Genomic DNA, 24,122 nt, shown 5'->3' with positions numbered 1-24,122 from the left:
TTATTCAGACCAAAAGTTATTACACAAATTGTTGACTTGTTTAGATGCTTGCTGTAATCCATTTGTCCAGGTTCCTGCTAGATTTTGCATAAATAGTTGGTACTAGTGGATCTTTTCAGTCAAGGCACTGTGCCAGGTGCTGGGGTTATAAATATAAAAGTGAGACAGTACTTGCCCTTGAAGAATTTACATTCTAATAGGTTATGCAATATGTTCACAGATAAATAAGAAATATGAATGAATGAAAAAAAATTTATGAAGTGCTTATTATGTACCAGGTTCTTTATGAGTATAAAAAAATACCTCCTGCCTTCAAGGACAACACATATTGGAAGGAGAGATATTTTGGATTGGCAAGTCATGGGATTGTGAATGGAACCATAGGGCCTATGATTGTCCATGTCCTTAACAGCAATAACAGTGTTCTTTTGATTATTTGATCCATGAGGTAAAGGTGTAATGCAAGGGGGCAGGGCATGAAGAAGGCTGGAAAGCAGCAGGCTCAGTAGTTGAAGGAAGGAGAACACTAAAAATTAGGGGGAGTCTGGAAAGGCCCCGGTGGTAGTACTTGAGCTGTAATTTAAAGGGACCTGGGGATTATGAGTCAAAAATAAAGAGGGAGTGCATCCCAAACATGGAGGACGGCCTGTGAAAAGGCATGGAGGTGGTAGATGGAATGATGCATACACAGGAACAGCAAAAATAGGCAGCAAGTTTAATTGGAATGTAGAGTATATGACTAGAGGAATATGTGGTCAGCCTGTAAAGATAGGCTGGAGATTGATTGTGAAGGGCTTTAAATACCAAAGGGGAGTTTGTGTTTTATCTTAAAGGCACTGGGAAACTACTGAAGCCTTTTGAGTAGGTGAATGATGTAGTCGGGCCTAGGCTTTGGAAATATCAATTTAACAGCTTGTGTGAAAGTACAGGCATAGAGTGTGGGATATTGATGATGAACCTGCAAAAGAAACTGAGATGAGTCTGACAATTCTGAAGAGTGTGATTGGTGAACACAGAATGTTTGAAGACAAGTAGTGTGAAGTAAGGTTAGAAGATTTAAGCCAGATTTTTAGAGTGTTACTGATGTTAGGAATAGAGGTTTGTTATTTATTCTACTAGTGATGAGGAACTGCTGAAATTTTTCAACTAGAGTGTAACGTTTTTTGAACTCAGCATTAGAAAAGTTAGTTTGGTGGCTTTTGGAGGATGGATTGGGGAAGATGAGAGGTAGAGAAATGCATTATGGGATTATTATAATTCTGGTGAACAGTAAAGAGAGTGTGCTACGGTGGTGGCACTATGACTGGTGAGGGGGGGACGGATGTAAGAGACTGAAAGGGTAGGACCAAGAGGACTTGATAATGGATTAGATTTGGGTATTGGGGAGAGGAACAAGTTAGATAACTGAAGTTTGCGAATATGGGTGACTGAAAGGATGGTGGTTCAACAGATAGAGGGAATTTGAGAGGAGAGGGGCAGATTTGAGGGGAAATGAAAATGCTCTTGTCCATCCTAAGAGGGAGGCAAAGCATACCAGTTCTTTCAACCTTATCCTTGTGTAGGCACTAAGTAGATGCTGTGATCTCTTAGGAAGGATTCTATCTGAAAGTCTGTTTATTAGGTGTTCTCTGATCTTTCAAAGTTTTTCAGAGCTGATTGTGTGCAAGTGGATATACGGAAAAAGCCAAATCTTAAACTCTAGGATCAAAAACAGTTCATCTTTATATTGACTTAAAGTTTGTAGTTCATTGTTAGCATTCTTTAAGACCATGTAGATCTTTTCATCGTTCTGGCTTCATCAGTAACGAGTGATTTAGCAAAGAAGACTTATGTTAGTTAGATGTTAGAAGGGTTTGGTTGTATTATTTGTTGGGATTCTTAAGTGTTTTTTGTTTATGTGTACCACATAAAAAGTAATTTGTGTTTTTAAGTGTATATATTATGATATTTTTAAATTTAGAATAAATCATTCCAACAATGCAATAGTAAAGCCCCCTGAGATGACTCCTCAGGCTGCTGCTAAGGAACTAGAAGAAGTTATGAAGAGAGTACGAGAAGCCCAGTCATTTATCTCAGCGGCTATTGAACCAGGTAGGTTCGTTGAGTGGTTACTTAGATTATACATTAGAAGTGGTAGAATCTTAGAGCTGAAAGGGACCTTAGAAGTCTAAAGCCTTCATGTAGATGAGGAAATTGATGCTCAATGACAGGATTTTTAAGATCATTTACTTTTAATGAATATTATTTTTCCTCTTCAGCATTAAGGCACATAGAACTAGAATAATCTGTGCTACATTTTACTACTAAAATTAGTGCTTACTAAATAGTTGGTTTAAAATACTATATTCAAAAAATTATTTTGAAGTTACAAAAGGTAAATGTTTTATACCTGTTTGTCATTAAGCAGATTAATATTCTGCTAACTAGGGGGAAAAAGCATTCTGAAAATGTTCAATTTGAACATATTTTCAAATGCTCTGCAAATTGCATCTCCTACCGTAGCAAAAGAAAAAAAATCAGAAAAGACTTCAGAATTCCTTTTGAGATAGTGAAATTGACATGTTGTAATCATGTGCATTATGGCAGCATCAGATCATTCCTTATGCACAGCTGTTTATAATCATCTGGTTTATATGTACTGCTGCAGGATGGCTGCACTCAACGAGTATATGCAATGACTTTCTTGGATGTTTCTGAAGGATAATTGCAAAGAAGGAGGATGTACAGAGAGTAGGCCCCTTACATTATGTGTGGTACATTCCACTTGTGCCTGAGTATTAACTGGGATCTTTAATTGTTCTGAGCTTACACTGCAAAGTGATTTTTTCCTCTCAGAGTCTGGAAAGAGCAATGAAAGAAAAGGCGGCAGATCTCGTTCCCATACTCGTTCAAAATCCAGGTCTAGCTCAAAATCACATTCTAGAAGGAAAAGATCACCATCAAAACACAGGTGAGAAGAGTTTCAGTTCTGAATTTAAAACTCAGGTGATTTTGGTCCAACTATCAAAGTTGGACAGCCTAAATACTCAGATTGATGTTTAGATACCATTTAATTTTTACTGTGGTTAACAGATAAAATTGCACCTGTATTTATTTTACTCTAATTCTGAGCTAATATTAGTTTTTTAAAGCTTTAATTAAATAAAAATGGGTAATTTTAAAGCACAGTTTTTCCTGTGAGAGATCGTTTGTTTCTTCTTAATTTTAGTCAGCCACTTAAGCCTATTTCCTTTTGAAACTGGAGCCACATTAAGTAAGGAAATGTGAAAATGCCTTTTGTGAATGTAAATAAATGATTCAGTTTCAAAACTGCCTTATGTGTTCTGAATAAGAAGTAATTTAAAGTGAATGATGTCATTTAAATTGTTTGATCTATATCTATCCTAAATGATAAAGACTGTTGTTTTATCTCTTGAGGTAGGTCATGCCATAGAAATTAAAAGAATATGTCTGTTATACAATAAAAAGGGAAAAAATGTGAGAACACCATGTAAAAAGTTCAGTAGCTCAATTTTATCTTTTGTCAAGGAAGGAGATAGAGAATGAGTTCCTTTTGGAATTTCCTTCTGTTTAAATTCTTAATTGTAAAACTTTAGAAAAAAAACTTTAAATCAAAGTTTTATTTAAATTTATAGCTTGATTTTAAAAGAATTTTTTAGTCAATTTTTATATTCGTTAAACCAAAGCAGAATTAAATAAATGTTTTGTCTAGGAGTAGAAAATTTGATGAAAGATATTTCATTTCTTGAGAGTAAATAATTTTTAGAAATTAGAGCAGACAATAGAAACTTCCTTTCCCAGCTTCTTGAGATGCCATGAATTGGGTCCAAGTATATTCTGTTATTTTTTCATTGTAGGAGCAGATCCCATAACAGGTCACGTTCGAGACAGAAAGACAGGCGTAGATCTAAGAGCCCCTACAAAAAACGTTCTAAGTCTAAGGAGAGACGGAAGTCAAGGACTCGTTCACGTTCACGGTGAGTACAGAAAGAATTGTGGATTACATTTTTTTTCCCAAAAAGTGTATGAGAGTCTCAACAAATACTTTGAAAAGGCTCAATTTACTTAAACTTTGTAAGGTTACTTTAGGCAGACTTTGAGTAATGAAAAATTAGATGAAATCCTTTTATTAACATTTATAACTATTTTAATAGACACTAAGTTTTCATTGATGTCTTGTTTTTTGCATCTTTATAGTTTTCCTGAGAACTCAACCCAGTCCTCTCAGAGAAAGATCTCATATAACAAACTAATAGACTCTTGACTGAAATTAGTCTTGTTTGTTTTCTTTAAGTGAAAATTGAAATAGCAATTCCACACTAAAATTAGATTTACCTTTTCTGCCACCAACAAGAATATATGTTCTCTGGCTTATAAGTGGGTTTGCACTGATGGCATTGGGAGATAGCTCCTGGTTAGTTTTCTTGGACCACATGGTTTTTCCACATAATAAATTTGATAATTAAAGGTAGTAACAAGTTTTCCTGTGCTTTCTGAAGTGAAGCACAAGTATGCATTTTTGATAAGTTGGGATACCTAGGTTTGTCATAGATTGCAAATTTGATGCAAAATTGATTTGGCTTTGATTATTTTATTAGCTCTGTCTGCTCCCACTCACAAAATAGCCCCTGAGTCACAGAACAGCTTTCTTGATATAAGCACCTGGTATAGCCAGTACACACACACACACACACACACACACACACACACACACACACACAAAATCACTACCCCAAGCACACATGCTTATTCTCTCTCCCTCCGCTTTGTGTTTGTCCTTGCCAGATCTCATTTCCTCTTAGGGTCAGATACTTTTAAATAAAATGACATTCTTTAGATTGATCTTCTATAAATAGGTAGTTCCTACTCAGCACATACTGCTTGTTTATCTGTTGTTTTTGTTCAGTTTGATAATTAATTCACATTGAAAACCCCTGTTTTCCCCCAAGGTTTGAGATTCTGTTTCAAAAAAACACCCCCTGTCCAGAAGTCCTTATCCTATTTTAACTTACTTCAGTGTCACTCAGGAGACTGCCAAAATTGTCTCCTGCTAAAATTTGCCCTTGTTCAGTAGCTTTCTAACTTGTCGATTATGTTGCATTTTGATGGTTATTGCATGTCCAGTTATGTACTGTTGTAGGTTAATTATTGACTTTTTTTTGTATTAGTCTGGTTAAAGAAGGGAGTATCAAGTATCATTTCTGTGGTGATTTTTTTTCCTTTTCTACTTTTTTTTATAACAGGGACAAGAAAAAAGAAAAAGAAAATCGAGAAAAGATCAAGGAAAAAGAAAGACTGAGAGAAAAAGAAAGGGATAGGGACAGAGAAAGAGAAAAGGAACGAAGTAAAAATAAAGAAAGAGATCGAGAAAAGGACAAAGAGAGAGATCGGGAAAAAGATCAAGAAAAAGAGCAGGAAAAGGAGCGAGACAAAGAAAAGGAGCAGGACAGAGATAGAGAACGAGAAAAGGACAGAGCCAGAGAGATAGATGAGAAAAGAAAGAAGGATAAGAAATCCAGAACACCTCCCAGAAGTTACAATGCATCAAGAAGATCTCGTAGTTCCAGCAGGTTTGTTAACATTTAAAACTTTTGCTGGGATTTTTCTCAGTTGTGTTAATGACTAATTGAAAGTTAATTTTTTTACTGCAGGGGAATGGAGTTAATTCTGCACAGGTAGAAAACAGTAGTATAAATTTAATTCAAAGAAAGAATCTCAGAAAGGTGGACTCCTTTACTGTTTATTTTTTGATGAGATCTATAGGAGCAGATAATCCCACCCCTATGGTATATTTAGACCATTGAAGAAGAAGGTAATTTAGACAGATTAGTTTTAGAGTCTTAGCAGCTTTATGAAAATTTGTTCTTACTACTAATTTTTTTTTGTTTCTTGTTTTTGCTAGGCAATGGGGTTAAGTGACTTGCCCAGGGTCACACAGCTAGTAAGTGTTATGTGTCTGAGTCCAGATTTGAACTTGGGTCCTCCTGGATCCAGGGCTGGTGCTGTATCCACTGTGCCACCTAGCTGCCCCTTTACTACTTATTTTTATTAGACGTGGGATGCAGAGTTAATTTTGTGAATGAGAACGTTATTGCTTAGATTGCTTTTTCACCTAAAAAATTAAATGCTATTTGCTTTTCAAAATGGTTTCTGATATAGATCAAAATGGAATAGATAATTCTGGTCCATCTTCCTCATAAATTTCATAGAGTTGTAAAATAGTTACTAGAGATAAGAGGAATATCAGAAGTTCATCTAGTGTAGCCCTGTTGGTTTATAGTTGATTGCCTTACAGGTCAATTGAATTTTCCATGGATGTATTATCATTAGTTAGCATCATTGATGACATTTTTGAAACTTACCTGGTTATTTAGAGCTTCTTTGGAAAGAACCACCTATTATTTCATTATGCTGCCTTTGCCTTTTGGGCATTAAGGCATCATTTACTTTAAGAAATTGCATTTGGAAACAATAACTTTTTAAAAAATTAAGTACCAAAATCTTTTCTTATCTCCTTTTCCTTCCCTCTCTCTGAAAAGGCAAGTTATTTGATATAGGCCAGACATGTACAGTCATGCAAAACATATTTCCATACTGTAAAAGAAAATACAGACCAAAAAAAAAATCTCCCCAAAACCAAGAGAAAGAAAGTAAAAAAAAAGGTGTGCTTCATTCTGAATTCAGACTGTCAGTTCTTCTCTGGAGGTGGAAAGCATTTTTCATCGTAAGTCCTTCAGAATTGTCTTGGATTGTTGTATTGCTGAGAATAGCTAAGTCATTCACAGTTGATCGTCATACAATATTTCTGTTACTGTGTACAATATTCTGCTCACTTCACTTTGTATCCGTTCATGTAAGTTTCTCAGGTTTTTCTGAGAGCATCCTGCTTGTCATTTCTTATAGCAAAATAGTATTCCTTCTCTTTCATATATGACAGCTTGTTCACCCATTTCCCAATTGCTGGGCATTCCCCAATTTCCAGTTCTTTGCCACCACAAAAAGAGTTGCTTTAAATATTTGTGTGCATATAGGTCCTTTTTCTTTGACCTCTTTGATATACAGACTTTGTAGTATTGTATTGCAGGGTCAAAGGGTGGCCTAATTTACTTCTTGAGAATTACTGCTGTTTAGGTATGCTGTCACCAGGTGGCAGCACGGTGCCACGATCACAGATGTAAGCTAGAAAGAATTCAAAATAAAGGATAGTGTTTTATGTGACAGTTACTTTATTTAGTTAAACACTGTATCGAAAAATGACAAGTTTTATTAATGCCTTCTTTTTTACTCAGTAATTTCCTGATACTCTATTGCCTTCTCCCTATAGTAACTGAGAAAAACAGATCAAAATGACCTCATCTGACTGTTTATGCAGCATTTCATGCTTTAAAATACTGAGAGGGAGGGGGAGCAAAGGATGTTTCATCTTCTGCTCATACTAGTATTAGTGCATTTAATCTTAGTTTAGCAAGTGTTCTGTTTATAGTGGGGAATTTTCTTAAAAGTAACAATCATTTGCTAAGGAAAAGCAACATTGTGTAATAGATATTATGAGGAATATCCTTCAAGGGTACTTTGTAAATGTAAAACATTAAATGTAAGTTAAGGTTTATTCTGACACAGTCTTACGGTGATTGGAACTAATATTAGAACTCTGACATTTAATTTAGTAACCACCTCTTTGTTTGCTCTTTAAGTATATTTGAAACCTAGGATTTTTTACTTAATGGGTGTGTTTGTAGCATCTCTTTTTCTCTTCTTTCATAGTCCTACTTTATCCTTTCTTGGAGACCACAAGGTGGAACTGCTTGGGAATGGGGCCAGAAAGGATTTGTGAAGAAAATGTTATGATCTCACTATTTCCTTTCTGCCCATGACACTTTATTCACTAAGCAGAAAGAAGTCTTTTTCCATCTACTTTTAAGTGAAGAGGAAGAGCTCCTGTCCTTATTTTACTTATCTCTATGTAATTTTAAAGTTAATTAATATGCTTCTATCCAGGTTTCCATAGCAGTTCTCAGCACTTGACTTTTAAAAACTCCTTCAGATACAGAAAGTTTAAAGTGACAGGATCCCTTAGTACAGAAAGTGGGGATTGCAGTGTCTTGTGATTTTGTTGGTATAGGAAAGTCCCTTTGCTGATCTGGGTTGTAGAGAACTGCCTAAGGAATTGAGAAGTTTAAGTGATTCCACTAGAATCATATAATATAAATTAGGCAGGATGAAACCCATATCTTGTTGGCTTCACTGCTAGTTCTCTATCCATTGTGCCAAACTGCCTCTTTTAAAGTGATAGGGTCTTAGAACAGGAAATCAAGGGAAATACTTTGATGCTTGTATTGCTTCAATATCGCCATCCTCTTTAAGCCATTTTAATCTGGTTTTTGTTTCTAGCTACTGAAGATGCTGTCTTAAATATCAGTAGTGACCTTTTAGTAAAAAAAAGCATAATGGGAGAGGAAGAGCCAAGATGGCAGAGTAAAGACATCTCTCCCCTGAACTCCTCCAAATACCTTTTTTTTTTTTAGTGAGGCAGTTGGGGTTAAGTGACTTGCCCAGAGTCACACAGCTAGTGAGTGTTATATGTCTGAGGCCGGATTTGAACTCAGGTACTCCTGACTTCAGGGCCGGTGCTCTATCCACTGCGCCACCTAGCTGCCCCCTCCAAATACCTTTAAATAATGACTCTAAACAAATTCTAGAGTGGCAGAATCCACCAAAAGGTGGGGTGAAACAATTTTCCAGCCCAAGACAACTTAGAAAATCGATAGGAAAGGTCTGTTGCACCAGAGCGAGACAGGAGTACAGTCCAGCACAAGCTGTGCCAGCTCCTACTGAACCCTAGCAAACCAGGAGCAGGCTCAGGGTGACTGAATCAGTGGTAGCACTGGTGGTTTCCAGGCCTCTTGGCCCACAGATGGTATGGGGATCAGACAGTGGGTCAGACAGAGATTTACAGGGTACCTTTTGCTAGCAACAGGGGCAGGGCTCTGTTGCATTACCTATACGTGGATCTGGGTCGCAGTCCTAGGTCTAAGTCCTTGTTCGAGGAGGAGCACTAGCAGAGCAGAGTTTGCAACTGCAAGGGAGCAGGGACCCTGGTCACAGTTCCAGGATTGAAAAGAGTGCTTGTGGTTGCTCACAAACCAGTGCCCAGTACAGGAGAGTAGTAAACACACCTCTCCCTAGATCATACCAAAAACTTATAAGTCCCCAGAATTACCTCTGAAAACAGCTGCACAAAAAACCTGAAGCTTGGGACAGTGCTCCCTCCAGTTGGGAAGTAGAACTCCACGTCAGTGTAGAGTTGAAAGTCAAGAAATAAGCTATAGAATGATCAAGCAATAGAAAAAACTTTTAACTCTAGAAAGTTACTGTGGTGTCAAGGAAGATCAAAACACACTCAGAAGAAGACAACAAAGTGAAAATTCCTGCATCCAAAGCCTCAAAGAAAAATATGAATCGGTTTCAGGTCATGGAAAAGCTCAAAAAGGATTTTTAGAATCATGTAACAGAGGTAGAGGAAAAATTGGGAAGAGAAATGAGAGTGACACAAGAAAACCATGAAAAAAAATCAACAGCTTGGTGAAGGTGGCACCAAAAACACCTGAAGAAAATAACACTTTAAAAAACAGAATAAGTCAAATGGCCAAAGAGGCACAAAAATCCAATGAAGAGAAGAATACCTTGAAAAGCAGAGTTGGCCAGATGGAAAAAGATATACAAAAATTCACTGAAGAGAAGAACTGTTTAAAAAGTAGAATTGGCCAAATGGAAAAGGTGGTACAAGAAGCTCACTGAAGAAAATAATCCCTTAAAAAGTTAGAATTAGACAAGTGGAAGCTAATGACTTTATGAGACATCAAGAAGCCATCAAAAGAATGAATGCATAGAAGAAAAAGTAAAATACCTCATTGAAGAAATAACTGACCTGAAAAATAGCTGCAGGAGAGATAATTTAAGAATTATTAGACTACCTGAAAGGCATGATCAAAAAGAGAGCCTAGGTATCATCTTTCAAAAAATTATCAAGGAAAACTACCCTGATATTCTAGAACCAGAGGGTAAAATAGAAATTGAAAGACTCCACCAATCAATCATCTCCTGAAAGAGATCCCAAAATGAAAACTACTAGGAATATTATAGCCTAATTCTAGACATCCCAGATCAAGGAGAAAACACTACAAGCAGCCAAAAAGACATAGTTCAAATGTCAAGAAGCCGCAGTCAGGGTAACACAAGATTTAGCAGCTTCTACATTAAAGGATCAGAGGGCTTGGAATATTTTATCCTGGAGGGCAAAAGAGCTAGGATTACCAAGACTCACTTACCTAGCAAAACTGAGTATAATTTTCAGGGGAAGAAAATAGACATTCAATGAAATAGAGGACTTTCAAGCATTCCTGATGAAAAGACCAGAGTTGAATAGAAAATGTTAATTTCAAATATAAGATGCAAAAGAAGCAAAAAAAAGGTGTAAAAAAGGAAAGAGAAATCATAAGGAATAGGGATTTGATAAGGTTAAACTGATAAAGATTTCCTACATGGGAAAATGACATTTATAACTCCTTAAAGCTTTCTCATCATTAGGGTAGTTAGAACGAGTATACATAGAAAGCAGAGGTATGAGTTGAATGTGATGGTATGATTATCTAAAAAAAAAATTAAGGGATGGTAAAAAATAAAGAAGGCACTGGGAGTAGGGGAAAAGGAGAGGTAGAATAGGATAAATTATCTGACATGAAAGAGGCTGAAAGATTTTACAGTGAAGGGAAAAGTGGGGAAGGCAGGGAAGTGAAGCACATGCACCTTACTCTCGTTGGAAATGACTTAGAGAAGAAATAATATACATATTCACTTAGGTATAGAAAGCTATCTTGTGATACAGGAAAGTAGCAAGAGAAGGGAATAAGAGAAAGTGCAGGGGGAGCTGATAGAAGGGAGGGCACTTTGAGGGAGGTAAATGTCAGCAGCAAAACACTTGAGAGTGGATAAAGTAAAAGGAGAGAGAGTAGGAGAAACGGAAAATAGGATGGAGGGAAATACATAGTTGGTAATCATTACTGTGAAAAAAAATTTTTACAGTGAGTTTCTTTGATCAAGACTTCATTTCTCAAACATAAAAAACGGAGTCAAATTTATAGAAATAAGAGACAATCCTCAGTTGATAAATGGTCAAAGGATATGAACAGGCAGTTTTCAGCTAAGGTAAAGCTATCTGTAATCATATGGAAAAAGTGTTCTAAATAGCTATTGATGAGAGAAATGCAAATTAAAGCAACTCTGAGCTACTATTTCACATCTGTCAGATTGGCTAATAGAACAGAAAAGGAAAATGACATGTTGAAGGGGATGTGGGAAAATTAAAACACCAATGTACTATTGGTGAAGTTGTATACTGATTCAGCTATTTTGGAGAGCAACTTGGAACTATGCCCAAAGAGCTGTGAAACTATGCTTATGCTTTGACCCAGTGATACCACTACTAGGTCTATCCCAAACAGATAAAAAACAAAGAAAAAGGACCCTATGTATACAAAAATATTTATAGTAGCTCTTTTAGTGGTGGCAAAGAATTAGAAATCGAAGGGTTGTCCATTAATTGAGGAATGGCTGTACAAGTTTTTGTATATGATTGTGATGGAATATTGTGCTATAAGAAATGATGAGGGCAGCTAGGTGGCACAGTGGATAGAGCACCGGCCCTGAAGTCAGGAGGACCTGAGTTCAAACTTACTAACTGTGTGACCCTGGGCAAGTCACTTAATCCCAATTGCGTTAAGAAAAAAAAAAAAGGAAATGACGAGCAAGATGCTCTCAGAAAAACCTGGAAAGACTTACATGAACTGATGCAAAGTGAAATGAACAGAACCAGGATATCATTGTACGCAGTAAAAGCAATATTGTATGATGATCTACTATGAATAAATTAGTTATTCTCACCAATACAGTGATCTAAGATAGTTCTGTAGGACTTATGATGGAAGGTGCTGTCCATCTCTAGAGATGAAACTGGGAAAGCCTGAATGCAGATCAAAGATACTTTTTCTTTACTTTCTTTCTTTTTCTTTTTGTCTGTGTTTTCTTTCACAAAATGACTTAAATGGAAATATGTTTTGCATTACTGCACGTATATAACTCATGTCAAATTGCCTTCTCAATGAGGTGTGGAGAAGGGGAGGGAGAAAATTTGGAACTCAAAAAAAGGAATGTTAATATTGTTTTAATATGTAATTGGGAAAAAATAAAATATTAAATAAAATTGGGAGGGGGAAGCATAATGGTCTCTTTCCAGTTCTCCTGCTTCGCTTGTCATTGTTAATTGCTTTCTTTTTGAAATACTCTTTTTTTCTTTGTGTTCTGTGATACTGCTTAATCCTCATTCTTTTTTCTTTGTTTACTTTGGTTTTTTGTTTACTTTTTCTTCTCCCTAGAAATGTAAGAATTACTCAAGGTCCTGTTCCTAACAGTGTGCTGGTTTCATTCTCTTCTCTCCAGCAGCCTTACACACCTCCCACGTATGCTTTCTATATAGATAACTCCTCAGTCATCCTTATGTGTTCAGTTCAAATGTCTCCTGAGAACTAGTCTTGCATTTCTAAGTGTCCAGTGGGTAGTTCTATGGGGATATATCCCTGTGACAACTCAAATCTTAAACTTATCTTCCATATTCTAAAACCCATATTTTTCTGATGTCATTTTTGTTTATACCATCAATTTTCAGTCATTGGACTCAAAACTTTTGAAGCATCTTTGACTTCCTTGTTTTTCAATAAACCATCAATTATGAAGCCCTGCTGGTTCTAATTCTAAAGAGTACCTCAAAAATCCTAGCCCTACTCACTACTCTTTTTAAGTCTCTTTCGCTCTGTTGTCTTGCATCTAGTCTCAACTCTTAATTTCTCATCATTCCAAATATATCATAAGATAGTCTTAATTTTGAGGAAGTTTGATCTTCATAAAGCAAAACTCTTATTTCACTGCTATGTTCAGTCTTCATTGCCTACATAATCAGTTTAAAGTTCCTTAGCTTAATGTTGAAGCTTCTCTATTCTTTGGCTCCCACCTGCTTTCCAGCCTTAGTTCCTAGTGCTTACTATATTATTCTGGCATCCATCTGAAAGTGTTTTTTAAACAATGTCTTGTATTTTTCTGACTCTTTGCCCTTTTCATGTTCTGACTAGAGTATTCTCGTTTTTTGCTTTTTTTTTTTTTTGGCTAGGCAGTGGGGTTAAGTGACTTGTCCAGGGTCACACAGCTAGTAAGTGTTATATGTCTGAGGCCGGATTTGAACTCAGGTCCTCCTGAATCCAGGGCCGGTGCTCTGTCCACCATGCCATCTAGCTGCCCCGTGACTACAGTATTTTCTTCTCACTGCCCCTTCTGTCTCTTTTGAAATTCTGACTAGCTTTCGGGGCCAAGGATAAATAGACCACCTATTTTATGAAACCTTTCATGATTTTTGTATCCTTGCCTGTTCCTACTAACCAAATGAATATATTATCTTTTTTTCCTTCTGAGCTCTTCTCTTTTCTTCCTTTGTCGATTAGACATTGGAGAAGGTGTAAAAATAATTAAGTTGTGAGCTTGGTTTAGTTTTGTGTTGCCCTTATTTATCAGATTTTAAGTTTCTCAAGGGTGGCAGGGATGTTTTTTATCCATTTTTGGATAAAATGTTATTTAGGACTCTCAGGTCTCAGAAAACTACTAGGACTAATAACAAAATATTAGCCAAGGACTGATGTTCTTGATGGCTTAATACTTTTGAATTTTCGATTTCTTTTTGTCTCATACATAGTTTTGAAGAACTTATAAAAATCTTCAGTTTCTTACTGTCTTTCAGTGATATTTCACTTCCCTAATGCCCTGATTTATTTAGTGTACAGGAAAACTTTTAAGCTCTTAAAATTATTTTTAAAATATTTTTGACTGTAACATTTTCTTCAAATCTTACTCAATTTACTAATTGATTAGATTGCCATTGGACGTCTTCTGTTGTCCTATAAATTATTTGATATGTAATTTACTGACATTAATGATGCAGTAGAGGAAGTGTAATTGATAGCTATAACACTTATCAACTCCATTGAGTATAAATAATTTTGTTTACTGCCATAAACAAATATTTATTCATCCCTATGTGCATGATTCCACATATGTATATGTAACTGTAACAAATATGTTTCTTGTTCTATGGACTAGTGTACTTCCTACTGATCTAAGAAAAACAGAACTAGAAAATAAATTTAAAATTTGGATGTGCAGTGACATTTCATGAATATTCATGCTATTAAAATAGCACCCATGCTTCTATGCTGAGAATGACATTGGGTTTGGGCAAAAATTTTCGTTTCATTTTCACCAAGGGAAAACTTCAAAGAGAAAGTGTGTGGTATTAGAAGAGCTTTTTAAAAATAGCTAAAGAGAATAGAGTCTGCAGTGAAATTAGAAGTTCTGTGTCACAATAAATTTGAAGTCCTCATGTTTTGAAATTATTTGTGTGATTTAACATTCTTAGAGTATTTGATTGTTATATTTTATTCCTGTTATTTGTAAATGAAAGAATTTTTTGCTAATTTTGGAGAAGCTTAGGTCAAAAGCTACTGTTCAGATTTGTCATTTGAGTTCTACTTTTGTGTGTGAATCTTTCAGACTTTTAAAATGTTTTTTAGAATCCGTCTTAAGATGTATTCTACAATTTCATAAGTATTCAGAAGTTCACTGCTACCCTAATTGAATAACACCTGAAGTTCAAGTTTAGATTGTGTAATTTTTTTTTATTTGTGTAATCCTGTTAAAATTGTTGTGAACTCTTTTTGCTTTAGTTTTGAAGGTCTTCATCATGCTATTATTTGTTGATTTTTTTGGGGGGAGGGGGCTAACAGTGAAGGTAAGTGACTTGCCCAAGGTCACACAGGTAGTAAGTGTTAAGTGTCTGAGGCCAGATTTGAACTCAGGTTCTCCTTACTCCAGGGCCGGTGCTCTATCCACTGCGCCACCTTGGTGCTCCATATTTGTTGGTTTTTAAAACAGTAATACACATTGTTACTCCAAAATGTTGTTGTGAGTTTGTGTCACAGTTCAAAATTAAGATTTGAGTGTGTTTTAATAACAGCTATGCCACTAATAATAATGAATTTTAGATTATCACTAGAATAATGTAAGGAGGGATAAAGAGGGTCAGATATATCTCTTTGGGTGAAAAGGGGAAGTTTTTCTGGAAAACAAGCAAAAAAGAAATGGATCTTTTATTCTTCTGGTTAAGAAAAATTTTCAAGTGTAACTTGTAATTTTTTTTCCAATCAGCTTAAAAAGTTCATTAAAGCTTACCTTGACTCTTACAAGTTACTATTCCACAAGAAGCTAAAGTAGGGGCAGCAAGAAGCTAAAAGTATGTTTGAGAGATGATTTAATAGTAACACTTTCTTGACCAGAAATTATTATGAGAGAATCCAAAATAGTTGCTGTTATTTTTCCTTACTTTAGTAGCAAAAATAGAGACCAAGAAAAACAGGTAATTTTTCTTCTCTTAACATAACCCTATAGAAGTTTGATTTCCTTATTTCCCTTGTTCTAATTGTGGCATAAATCTGTTTTATTTATTATATATGTAGCAAATTAGAGACCATATAACATTCTCAGATAAAGTTTTTTTTATTTGGCATTTTAAATGGTGTTTGTTATTTCTAGTTTTAAAATACCCAAATCTTGGAATTTTCAGAGAAAGACGTAGGAGAAAGAGCAGAAGTCCTTCTAAATCACCAAAAACATCAAAAACACTAAAAAGAAAGTCTTCTCGGTCTCCATCACCCCGGAGGTAAGTTTATGTAATAGCATATGTACTTAGACTTGTAAGGGGCAAATCTGTAGATTTAATTGGGTTAAAAAAATAAGTTTTATTGATATCATTTAATTTTAACAGTTGTCACTTCTGGATGTTTCTTCCACCCTCAGTTTGAATCCACTCTTGTGTTTTTTTGCTGTTGTTTTTTTTTGCTGTTTGGTAAGGAAATATTTGTTTATTTCTTGGGTTTGTACTTGTACTTAACTCACAAAGAGCATTCTCAAATAGATGGATTTCTCTTTTGAGCTTCTGTTTCTTATTTTTCCCGTTATTTTACTTAGATTTATTAATTATATGCTGTATGAATTAAGCTATGAAAATCAGGATATCATCTCTAAAATATTATTTCTAAAGAAAAACAGGATATTAATTAAAAAAAAAGTTTTAACAAATCATTTAGAAAAGGAACAGTGTTTCTGAAGCATATGATTATGTTAAGGACCTCCTACAAGTAGTTTAGTTTTTAATTTTTTCCCATTATTATTAATTTGTCCTCTTGTGATTATAATGATTAGGTTTTTCATTAAGTGAAGGTGAGGGAGGTGGCTTTTGGGCTTGCTCTTTTTTGTAATTTCAAGATTATGATGCTAGTGCTTGAGTCCTGAAAGCTGCTTTCATAGCTTCTGCCTGATACTGTAGTATTGTTCCTCTCTTATCTCAGCATTTTTGTCCCCCCAGAGAAACAAAAAATACTTGAGTATTCCTCTATCACAAATCTAGAAAAGTGATTATCTTATTTTTTAGACCTACTAAAATTAATAATAAAATCACTTTGGTTTAAATACTGAATGTATAATCTGCAGAAAGTAAGACATTTCAGAATGGTTTTAAAAAAATAATGACCACATAGGAGCAATTGATATTATTTGATGGCATTTTTGTGTTAGTATTTGAGCCTACTGAGTAAGAATAGTGTGACAAAAAATGTCATTTCAGCTTTCTTAGAAATTAATGCTTTTGATCAATGTTCTTAAGCAGAAATAAGAAGGATAAAAAGAAGGAAAAAGAAAAGGACCAAAACATAGAAAGAAAAGACAGAGAACGTTCAACATCTAAGAAAAAGAGCTTTAAAGACAAAGATGTAAAAGACAAATTGGAAAAGAACACAAGTACACTGAAGGTAAACATAGTCATCCAATATTTAGAGTTAAATTAATGGTGGCCAGTAATGTCTTTATGACTTAGTCTACAAAAATGTGTTCTTGTCAGTTTTAAAATAGACTTTTGAAGGGAGCAGATTAAAATGAACTTTGTACGCTGTAGTTTGTTGAATGACAACTGAAGTGAAATTTGCAAACTGTATTTTAAAAAGGTTGTTGTTTATTTGTTTTCAGTAGTATCTAACTCTTCATGACTCCTTTTTGGGTTTTCTTGGCAAAGTTACTGGAGTGGTTTGTTATTTCCTTCCCCAGCTCATTTCACAGATGAGGATTTTACTGAGGCAAACAGGGTTAAGTGACTTGCCCAAGGTCACATAGCTAATAAGTGTCTGAGGCCAAATTAAAACGTTGGTCTTCCTGACTCCAGGCCTGTCTCTCTATCAACTGAGCCACCTAGCTGCCTCATTTTGAGAAGATAGTAGATACAGAAATAAAACATTTTTGGAGTACATACAAGTGAGAAAAAATTTCTGATCTTGGGTCTGTGTTATTTTTTCTCAGTTCTGTTTAAAAAATGTATTTGCTTCAGTAAACTTAGTAGTCATTCTGATGAAAAAGCAGGACATAATTGATTTAGTAATATAAAATAAAAATCCAGTTAGTTGAATTAAAAATGTTGTTAAATGTTAGGCTGTATTCTGCCAATTGACTAAGCTTTTCCAAGGTGTGTAAGGTAAAATATGATTGTATTTTAAAATCATGTCAGTGATAAAGTTTTTTTAACTCATAGGTTCATGCTAATATATAGGTAGGAAACCAAAATGCTTGCAGTAGTTCTGGATAAAAGCCAATTTTACAATATCCTGTTCCTTATTTTTCATTTTTCTCTCTCCTCTCCTCTTTTGCCCAGAGCAGGCTTCATCAAGAAAAATACTAGTTCCCTTTCCCAATATATTAGTTTTCTTTCTTTTGGTTTCTGGATTGCAAATTTTCTCTGGATTCCTTGAAGCAGTTGAAAACTGGCTTACTCTGCTCTTCCAGTCAATCAGCAGCACGCACTGAGTTTTTGTATTTCAGCATTAAGCATTTCTCCCTACTGCTTGATTTGTTTGTCCAGCAACTTTAAAAATGTGTTATAATTTTTTAAAGTTGGTTGAAAAATCTATTTTTAATTAATTTGTGAAAACTTAATGTATGTGTTAAAATGATAAAAATAGATAATCTTGAAAATACATGTGTGTGCCTTTAACATTCTAGGAGAAAGAACACACTAAGGAAGTACCGGATATAGGGAGTGAAAAAATAGACGATGACAAAGAAGCTCCAAAGACTGATGAAAACAAAGTACAGCAAAATGGGAATTGCCAACCAAATGAAGAAAACCTTACTGCCAAGGCAGAAATGGTATAGGGCCAATAGATGTGTACCACTAAACTCAGTTGTAGAGTGGAATCCAAAGCTTTTAATTCTCTCATTAAGAAGCCAACAGTCCAGTCGAATATCGATATGTATGAACAGCTCTTACAGTTGTCAGATGACTTTATGGTCATCTTATTACAGAGAAAGGAAACCAAGCATGGACATTATGAAAACAAGGGATGTTACCCAAACTGACTCATCTAAAATCCATGCATTTCCATGATGGCTGACCTACTTTTGAAATGATTTGTTAAGTGTTTGCCAAGGACCATTACAAAGATCTGAATCTGCAGTGCTCAGAAAAGTGGAAGATAATGCATTGGAGGCTGTTCAAATACTGCTAGTTATTGAATTTTGTATTTTGCTTTTTTGTTTTAATTTCAATATATATTGTTTGATGATGTGCTTGAAAATGGTGCAAAATATATAACTACACCCCTGTAAATGAAATAAGACATTACTTCACGGTTTTACAGTGATTGTGTTAAATGCCTACTAATAGGTTTTCATTTGCTCACATTTTGGGATACCAGTTCTTTATCTAAAATATTTTTTCAGATTAAAATTGCTTAAATGTGTGGATTTTTAAAAAAGTAGTTTAGTGGTGCATGCTAACTGTTCCATTCCAAAAAAGGAAAAGCAACCATGTTGAATACTAATATGCTTAATTTTTTTTCCTCCCAAAGTGAGCATATCTTTTAACCTTTGTTAATATTTTGAAATTTATTTTTGTGTCTAGTCAGCTGCAAATGGCATGGGTGTTCTTAACAAAAGGAAACCTGGTTTTCAAAACAGGCTATGGGAGCACAAGCTGAAGCTTTAGTGCCTTCTAGTGTTTTCTAGTATTTTATATGTGCTAGTCATTCTCAGTTCATACTGAACCTAGATAGCTATTCCACCCACCCCCATAGAGAAATGTGCAAGTAGTATGGAAGAACAGCTTCTTAGTTCACCTAATACAAGAAAGAGTTTAGGTCTTTAAGGTTTATAGCATGAAGCAAAAATACAGTTTGGGGACCATCAGTTTTATACTCTTGTAGCTGAAAGTGAAGCATGTTCTTATTTTGCCTAAATCAAAGGAAGCCCTTTAATTCTCTACATTGGATGGCCTTAATCATTACCTCACAATCATTTTCTCTAATGCTGGTTATGTGATGTGCAAAAACTGTACCTGAAAGGGGTAAAGGTATGTATGGCTTTTTCTTTTATTTTTTTTCCCTAAAGGGTTAAATTTACTTGAGTTTAAATTACAAGTCATTAGTCATTCTTGGGGTCAGCTTTTTGTAAGAAAGCACTTATGTAGGAGAATGACATTTATGAAGATTTTTTCCAAAAAGCTCAACTCATGCTTTCAGATTTCCTTACATCGTTGTTAGATTTTCCCTTAAGAAGTCATACCTTTTAATTAGCTCTTAATACTAAATCAAGTATAATTATTTTAATGCAACATAATACAATCAAATTTACTCAGTTGCCTTACCTCATGGGAAGTTACTTCTGTAAATTTAGAAAGCTGAATAGTGTGCTCCTTACCTGCTTTTCATTTGATTTTCCTTTAATGGCTAATACTATTGAAAGTAAAGTTTTGTGGAGAATGGAAAGTTGCCCATATTTCAAGTAACGAATCCTGGTTTGATTATGAAGCTGCTTAATCACTCTTCACATGTTCAGAATTATAGTTTTTTGCCACTGTGTACATTAAAACTTTGTAAAATGCTTTACTATGTAAAGTATAGATGGTCATTTTTAATGCTTCAGCCACATTCAGTTGGCTGGTAAAACAGCTTATTCTCATAAAAGAGTAACTTGTGTGGATGGAAAGACCAGAGGATTGTGTGTTTTGCAACAACTGTCTTATTTATGATATGTAAGTAGTGTAGAGCAAACATTGTTTGAATCTTTGTTATTCTTAATAACCATTTCACTAATAAAACCAAGTGTTTTACAGGGAAGTTTTTGTTTATGCATTTCAGAAGAGCATTTTAGTATAATCCTGCCCTAATTCTACTTGGTTTAGTAGAGACCTTTCATTTGAAAAATGCATGCTTATAGACTGTCTATAAAACAGTCGTTTAAGGCTCTGTTTTTTGGTTGAACTCTGATCTCAATTAAATGAACCTTGTGTTAGTTAAAATTAATTTGGTTTCTGCTGCTGCTGCTGCTGGTTTTTCTTGGTATTCACTTTTAAAAATAATCTTAACAATCAAAGATACTGATTTTTTTTAAATTGGAAAATGAATAGCAAATGATTTACAAACCTAAACAAAGAGCTCTAGAGAGTTAAATTAGATTGTAATGTGGAATTTTCCTAAATGATGTGAGAAAGTCTGATTGACAGCAATGGTTTCTAGATTCAGAGATAGTATTATTGTCCTAAAAAGCATGTATTTTCCATTTCAGCATTACTACTCTATTACATTTTAATTTACTTTGCTTAAAGATTTGGTTTTCCATTTTATCACCTCATTCTCTTGCTTCCCATTTGACAGGAATATTTTGAATTAAGAATTTAGAGACAACCTTTTTGAGATTAGATACCTCTCTAATTTGTAGGTTTCCTTTTAACTTAATTAAACAGACAATTCATTCTTTTCTGGGACCACAGTAGGTAATACATATGCCTTGCATTCTGGCAAGTCTTGTTATTCAACAGTGTTACATACTGAACAGATAAGCAACAAATTAGTCCATCATTAGTTTGGTTTAATAAATAAACTGGTTTCTTAACTTTAAAAAAATGTGTACCTAGTTTCAACCAGTACAATTTTTTTATCTAATACAAATTAACTTCATAGTAAATATTTTCTGTATAGTTTACTTTCCCCCCCATGTTACAGAATTCATTTCTTGGAGAAGCTAAAGTACTTTGCTATTGTTGGGAATATTATAGACTTGGATTTCAACATGTATTTTAAAATAACCAATAATCTAAGATACTTTTTGATATTAAGAGATTTTCTTCTATGGTGCTAACCATTTCCAGAACTATCAGTATCTAATATTTTTTTCAGACTGTTACCTATCTTTTTAGATTAGAATAAACAACAGTCACTGACCCACATCTAGGGTTTAGTCTTCAAATGAAGGAACTTATAAATTGATGAATTATTTCTGTGGAAATCAAATAGCAAGTTTTTGTTTGTTTTTTATCCTATTCAGGTATTTCTGTGTATGAATTGATTCTTAGCAGCTGAATTAGTAGTAGAAACTAAGCCATTTTATGGTGTGCTTTTAAAAATCAAAACCATAAATTTGAATAATTTATCTTTCATAAATTAAGTACCATTCAGTACCGTTAACTTAAGATTCTAGTTCTGTGGGATCTCAAGTAGGAGGATTGAGTGTCAAATGTTCCCTATATGTTTCCATAGTTTTATTTCATACTGCCCTTCCATTCAGTAGGTTCTTATATTCTGTTGAGCCAGCTCAAAGTGGCTTATTTTACACCCATCTGCTGATAACATTTGAAAATTTAAAATCAGATTGGCTTCACACTTCAAAAATAATGTAATGCTTTTGAAAGGTGCTGAATTGACAACTCTGGAGAGAGGCACCTTCAGCATAAATAACTGAAATCTAAATATCCCTAACATATTCAACAAATGTGCCTCAACCTGCCTTATAGGTCCTTTTCAGGGGCAGAAATGGGCCCTCAATCCTGGACTGCTCAGTGAGTTATCTTTCCAAAAAATATTTTCATTGGTGAAGTGCCCTTGCTCTGGAATAAAAATAATTCCTAAGGCAAAAGCCGCTAAACCAGCTACACTTTTTGACCATGTTCAGTTAGGTTGGATTTCTTAATTCATAGTAAATCTATTCTCATTTTACTCTTAATTCTCTGCCCTAGAATTTTATTTGTTATGAATTTATAGCAGTCTTAGATGTGATACTTTTATGACAAATTTTAGCTTCTGGTCTATTCTGATTTTTAAATGTCGCCTTACCTTGATAATTTTTCGAATTAAAAACTGCCAAATTTTGAATGACCTTGCATGCATTTCACCTCAGAGGTACTTACACTAAAATGGAAGAACATATTCTTTATTGTTTTTAGGTCCCTCCAGGCTAGCTCTAAGGCAGCTTTAAAGCATAAACAATTACTTCTAGCTTTGGATGTAAATTCAAACTCTTGGAAATCACTTGGAGAATCTAGAACTAATGAAGTTGGTTTGCACCAATTTTAGGCTGCCAGTGGATAATGAACTGCTAGGGAATAAATCAGAGAAGGATCTGCTCAAGAATTCCCTAATTTTCATAGCAGTTTATTTTTGGTTAGATCTTACTGTGTAGCTTATACAGTCAATTCAGTTGAACAGTTAAATAATATCCCACATTTTGATCTCATTTAGTTTTATCAAATAATGCTTGTTACATGATTCTCTTGGTTATAAAGCAGAGAGATTAAAATTTAAACATCTAAAGAAATGATGTACTACATGGGTGGTATATATTTATGGGTAGAGCCAATATTAAATGGTACTAGTAAAGCTATGTCCAATGATGCTGCTATTATGTTGCTATATTTTTAATAAAATTAAACTCTTAAAAATCATCACTTTGTGACATTTATTCATACTTCCATAATCCATAGGTCATCTTGCCACATGAAGGGAGTAGCTCTTCTGTGAAATTATTTTTGATGCTGTTGACTGTTGGACCGTCTTTATTTCATGACAGGTGTATTATGATAGCTCCATTACAAGTGTTGATATTTTGCACAATAGTGATTTACCACATAAAATTTTGTTTTTACAGGTAAGAACTACATTCATTATCCAACTAATTGAATCTTTTTGTTGCTTTGACTGAACTTTTTTTTTTACTAAGTAACATTTTTATGATGAAAAGAGCATTTATTTTTTGTAATGGCTGATGGAATACTTAATCAGAAGTATAGTAACTATAATTTTCTGCCTCAGTTATTTAAGTTGCATATTTAATTATAATTTCAGTTTATGGTTTGAAATTTAGACATTTAGACAGTTGGCTAAGGGATGGCATTATTGAAGTCATTGTTATAGATTTCTCCACCTTAATTCTTTTCTTACTGTTATATGGTTAGAGGCTGAACCTGAAGCTTTCCCCCACCTCAATGCCTCACCCCTAGTCAACCATTTTCACTTCAACAAGTATGTGTCTACTATGTGCCAGGGGCTGTGCTCAGTGCTGGGAGAACAAAGAGAAAAATGAAGAGATTACGTTCTACTGGGAGGGCAACAACATGTACACAAATAAGTCTGAAATAATTAGAAAAGTGATTTTAGGTGTGGGAACGTCACTAACAATTGGGGGGATCAAGAAAGGCCTCATTTAGGAGGTAGCATTTGAGTTGAACTTTGAAGGTGGAATTAGGAGTTTCAAGGGCAGAGGTGAGGGTGGGATCCTATTCTACTCTGCAACAGCATAGAGAGAGGCGGCAATATTCTATTATGGCGACCAGCAAATAGACCAGTTTGGCATAGAATATATGAGAGGGACTACTGTGAAATCATTGCAATAGTTCATGGGATAAGCGAGGAACACTTAAACTAGGATGGTGACCATGTGCTAGGAGAGAACCAGGAGGGATGCAAGAGATTGTGAAGGTAGAATTGACATGTCTTGGAAATTGATTGGATAAGAAGGGTGAGGCAGAGTCAAAAACCAAAGGTTATAAACTTGGGTGATTAGGAGGATGATTGATATTGGGAGGAAAAATAATGATCCACATCTCAGGTATCTAGCAGTCATTGGGTGATACTGGAATGGAGATTAAATGAGAG

At 34.7% G+C, this 24,122-nt stretch overlaps 1 protein-coding gene across 4 annotated transcripts in view; it reads left to right on the top strand.

Moving 5' to 3' along the window:
• SREK1 (splicing regulatory glutamic acid and lysine rich protein 1) overlaps positions 1–22,912 on the top strand; it is a 44,244-nt gene extending 21,332 nt beyond the window's left edge. For 3 of the 4 annotated variants that reach the window (XM_021007226.2, XM_078153166.1, XM_021007228.2), the window contains 7 exons: positions 1,961–2,091; positions 2,836–2,950; positions 3,858–3,977; positions 5,244–5,570; positions 15,719–15,814; positions 16,817–16,961; positions 18,199–22,912. In XM_021007226.2, coding sequence (XP_020862885.1) covers positions 1,961–2,091; positions 2,836–2,950; positions 3,858–3,977; positions 5,244–5,570; positions 15,719–15,814; positions 16,817–16,961; positions 18,199–18,351 — 1,087 coding nt within the window. In that variant the 3' untranslated portion in view covers positions 18,352–22,912. The remainder of the gene's footprint in view (positions 1–1,960; positions 2,092–2,835; positions 2,951–3,857; positions 3,978–5,243; positions 5,571–15,718; positions 15,815–16,816; positions 16,962–18,198) is intronic. The other variant, XM_021007227.2, reaches the window with a different exon arrangement.
• Positions 22,913–24,122: the final 1,210 nt, after the last annotated feature.

This window comes from Phascolarctos cinereus, unplaced genomic scaffold (assembly GCF_003287225.1).
Source record: "Phascolarctos cinereus isolate Bilbo 61053 unplaced genomic scaffold, phaCin_HiC Scaffold_4;HRSCAF=312, whole genome shotgun sequence".
Taxonomy (NCBI): domain Eukaryota; kingdom Metazoa; phylum Chordata; class Mammalia; order Diprotodontia; family Phascolarctidae; genus Phascolarctos; species Phascolarctos cinereus.
The sequence above is the reverse complement of the archived record's forward strand: the minus strand, read 5'-3'. Positions and strand labels throughout refer to the sequence as shown.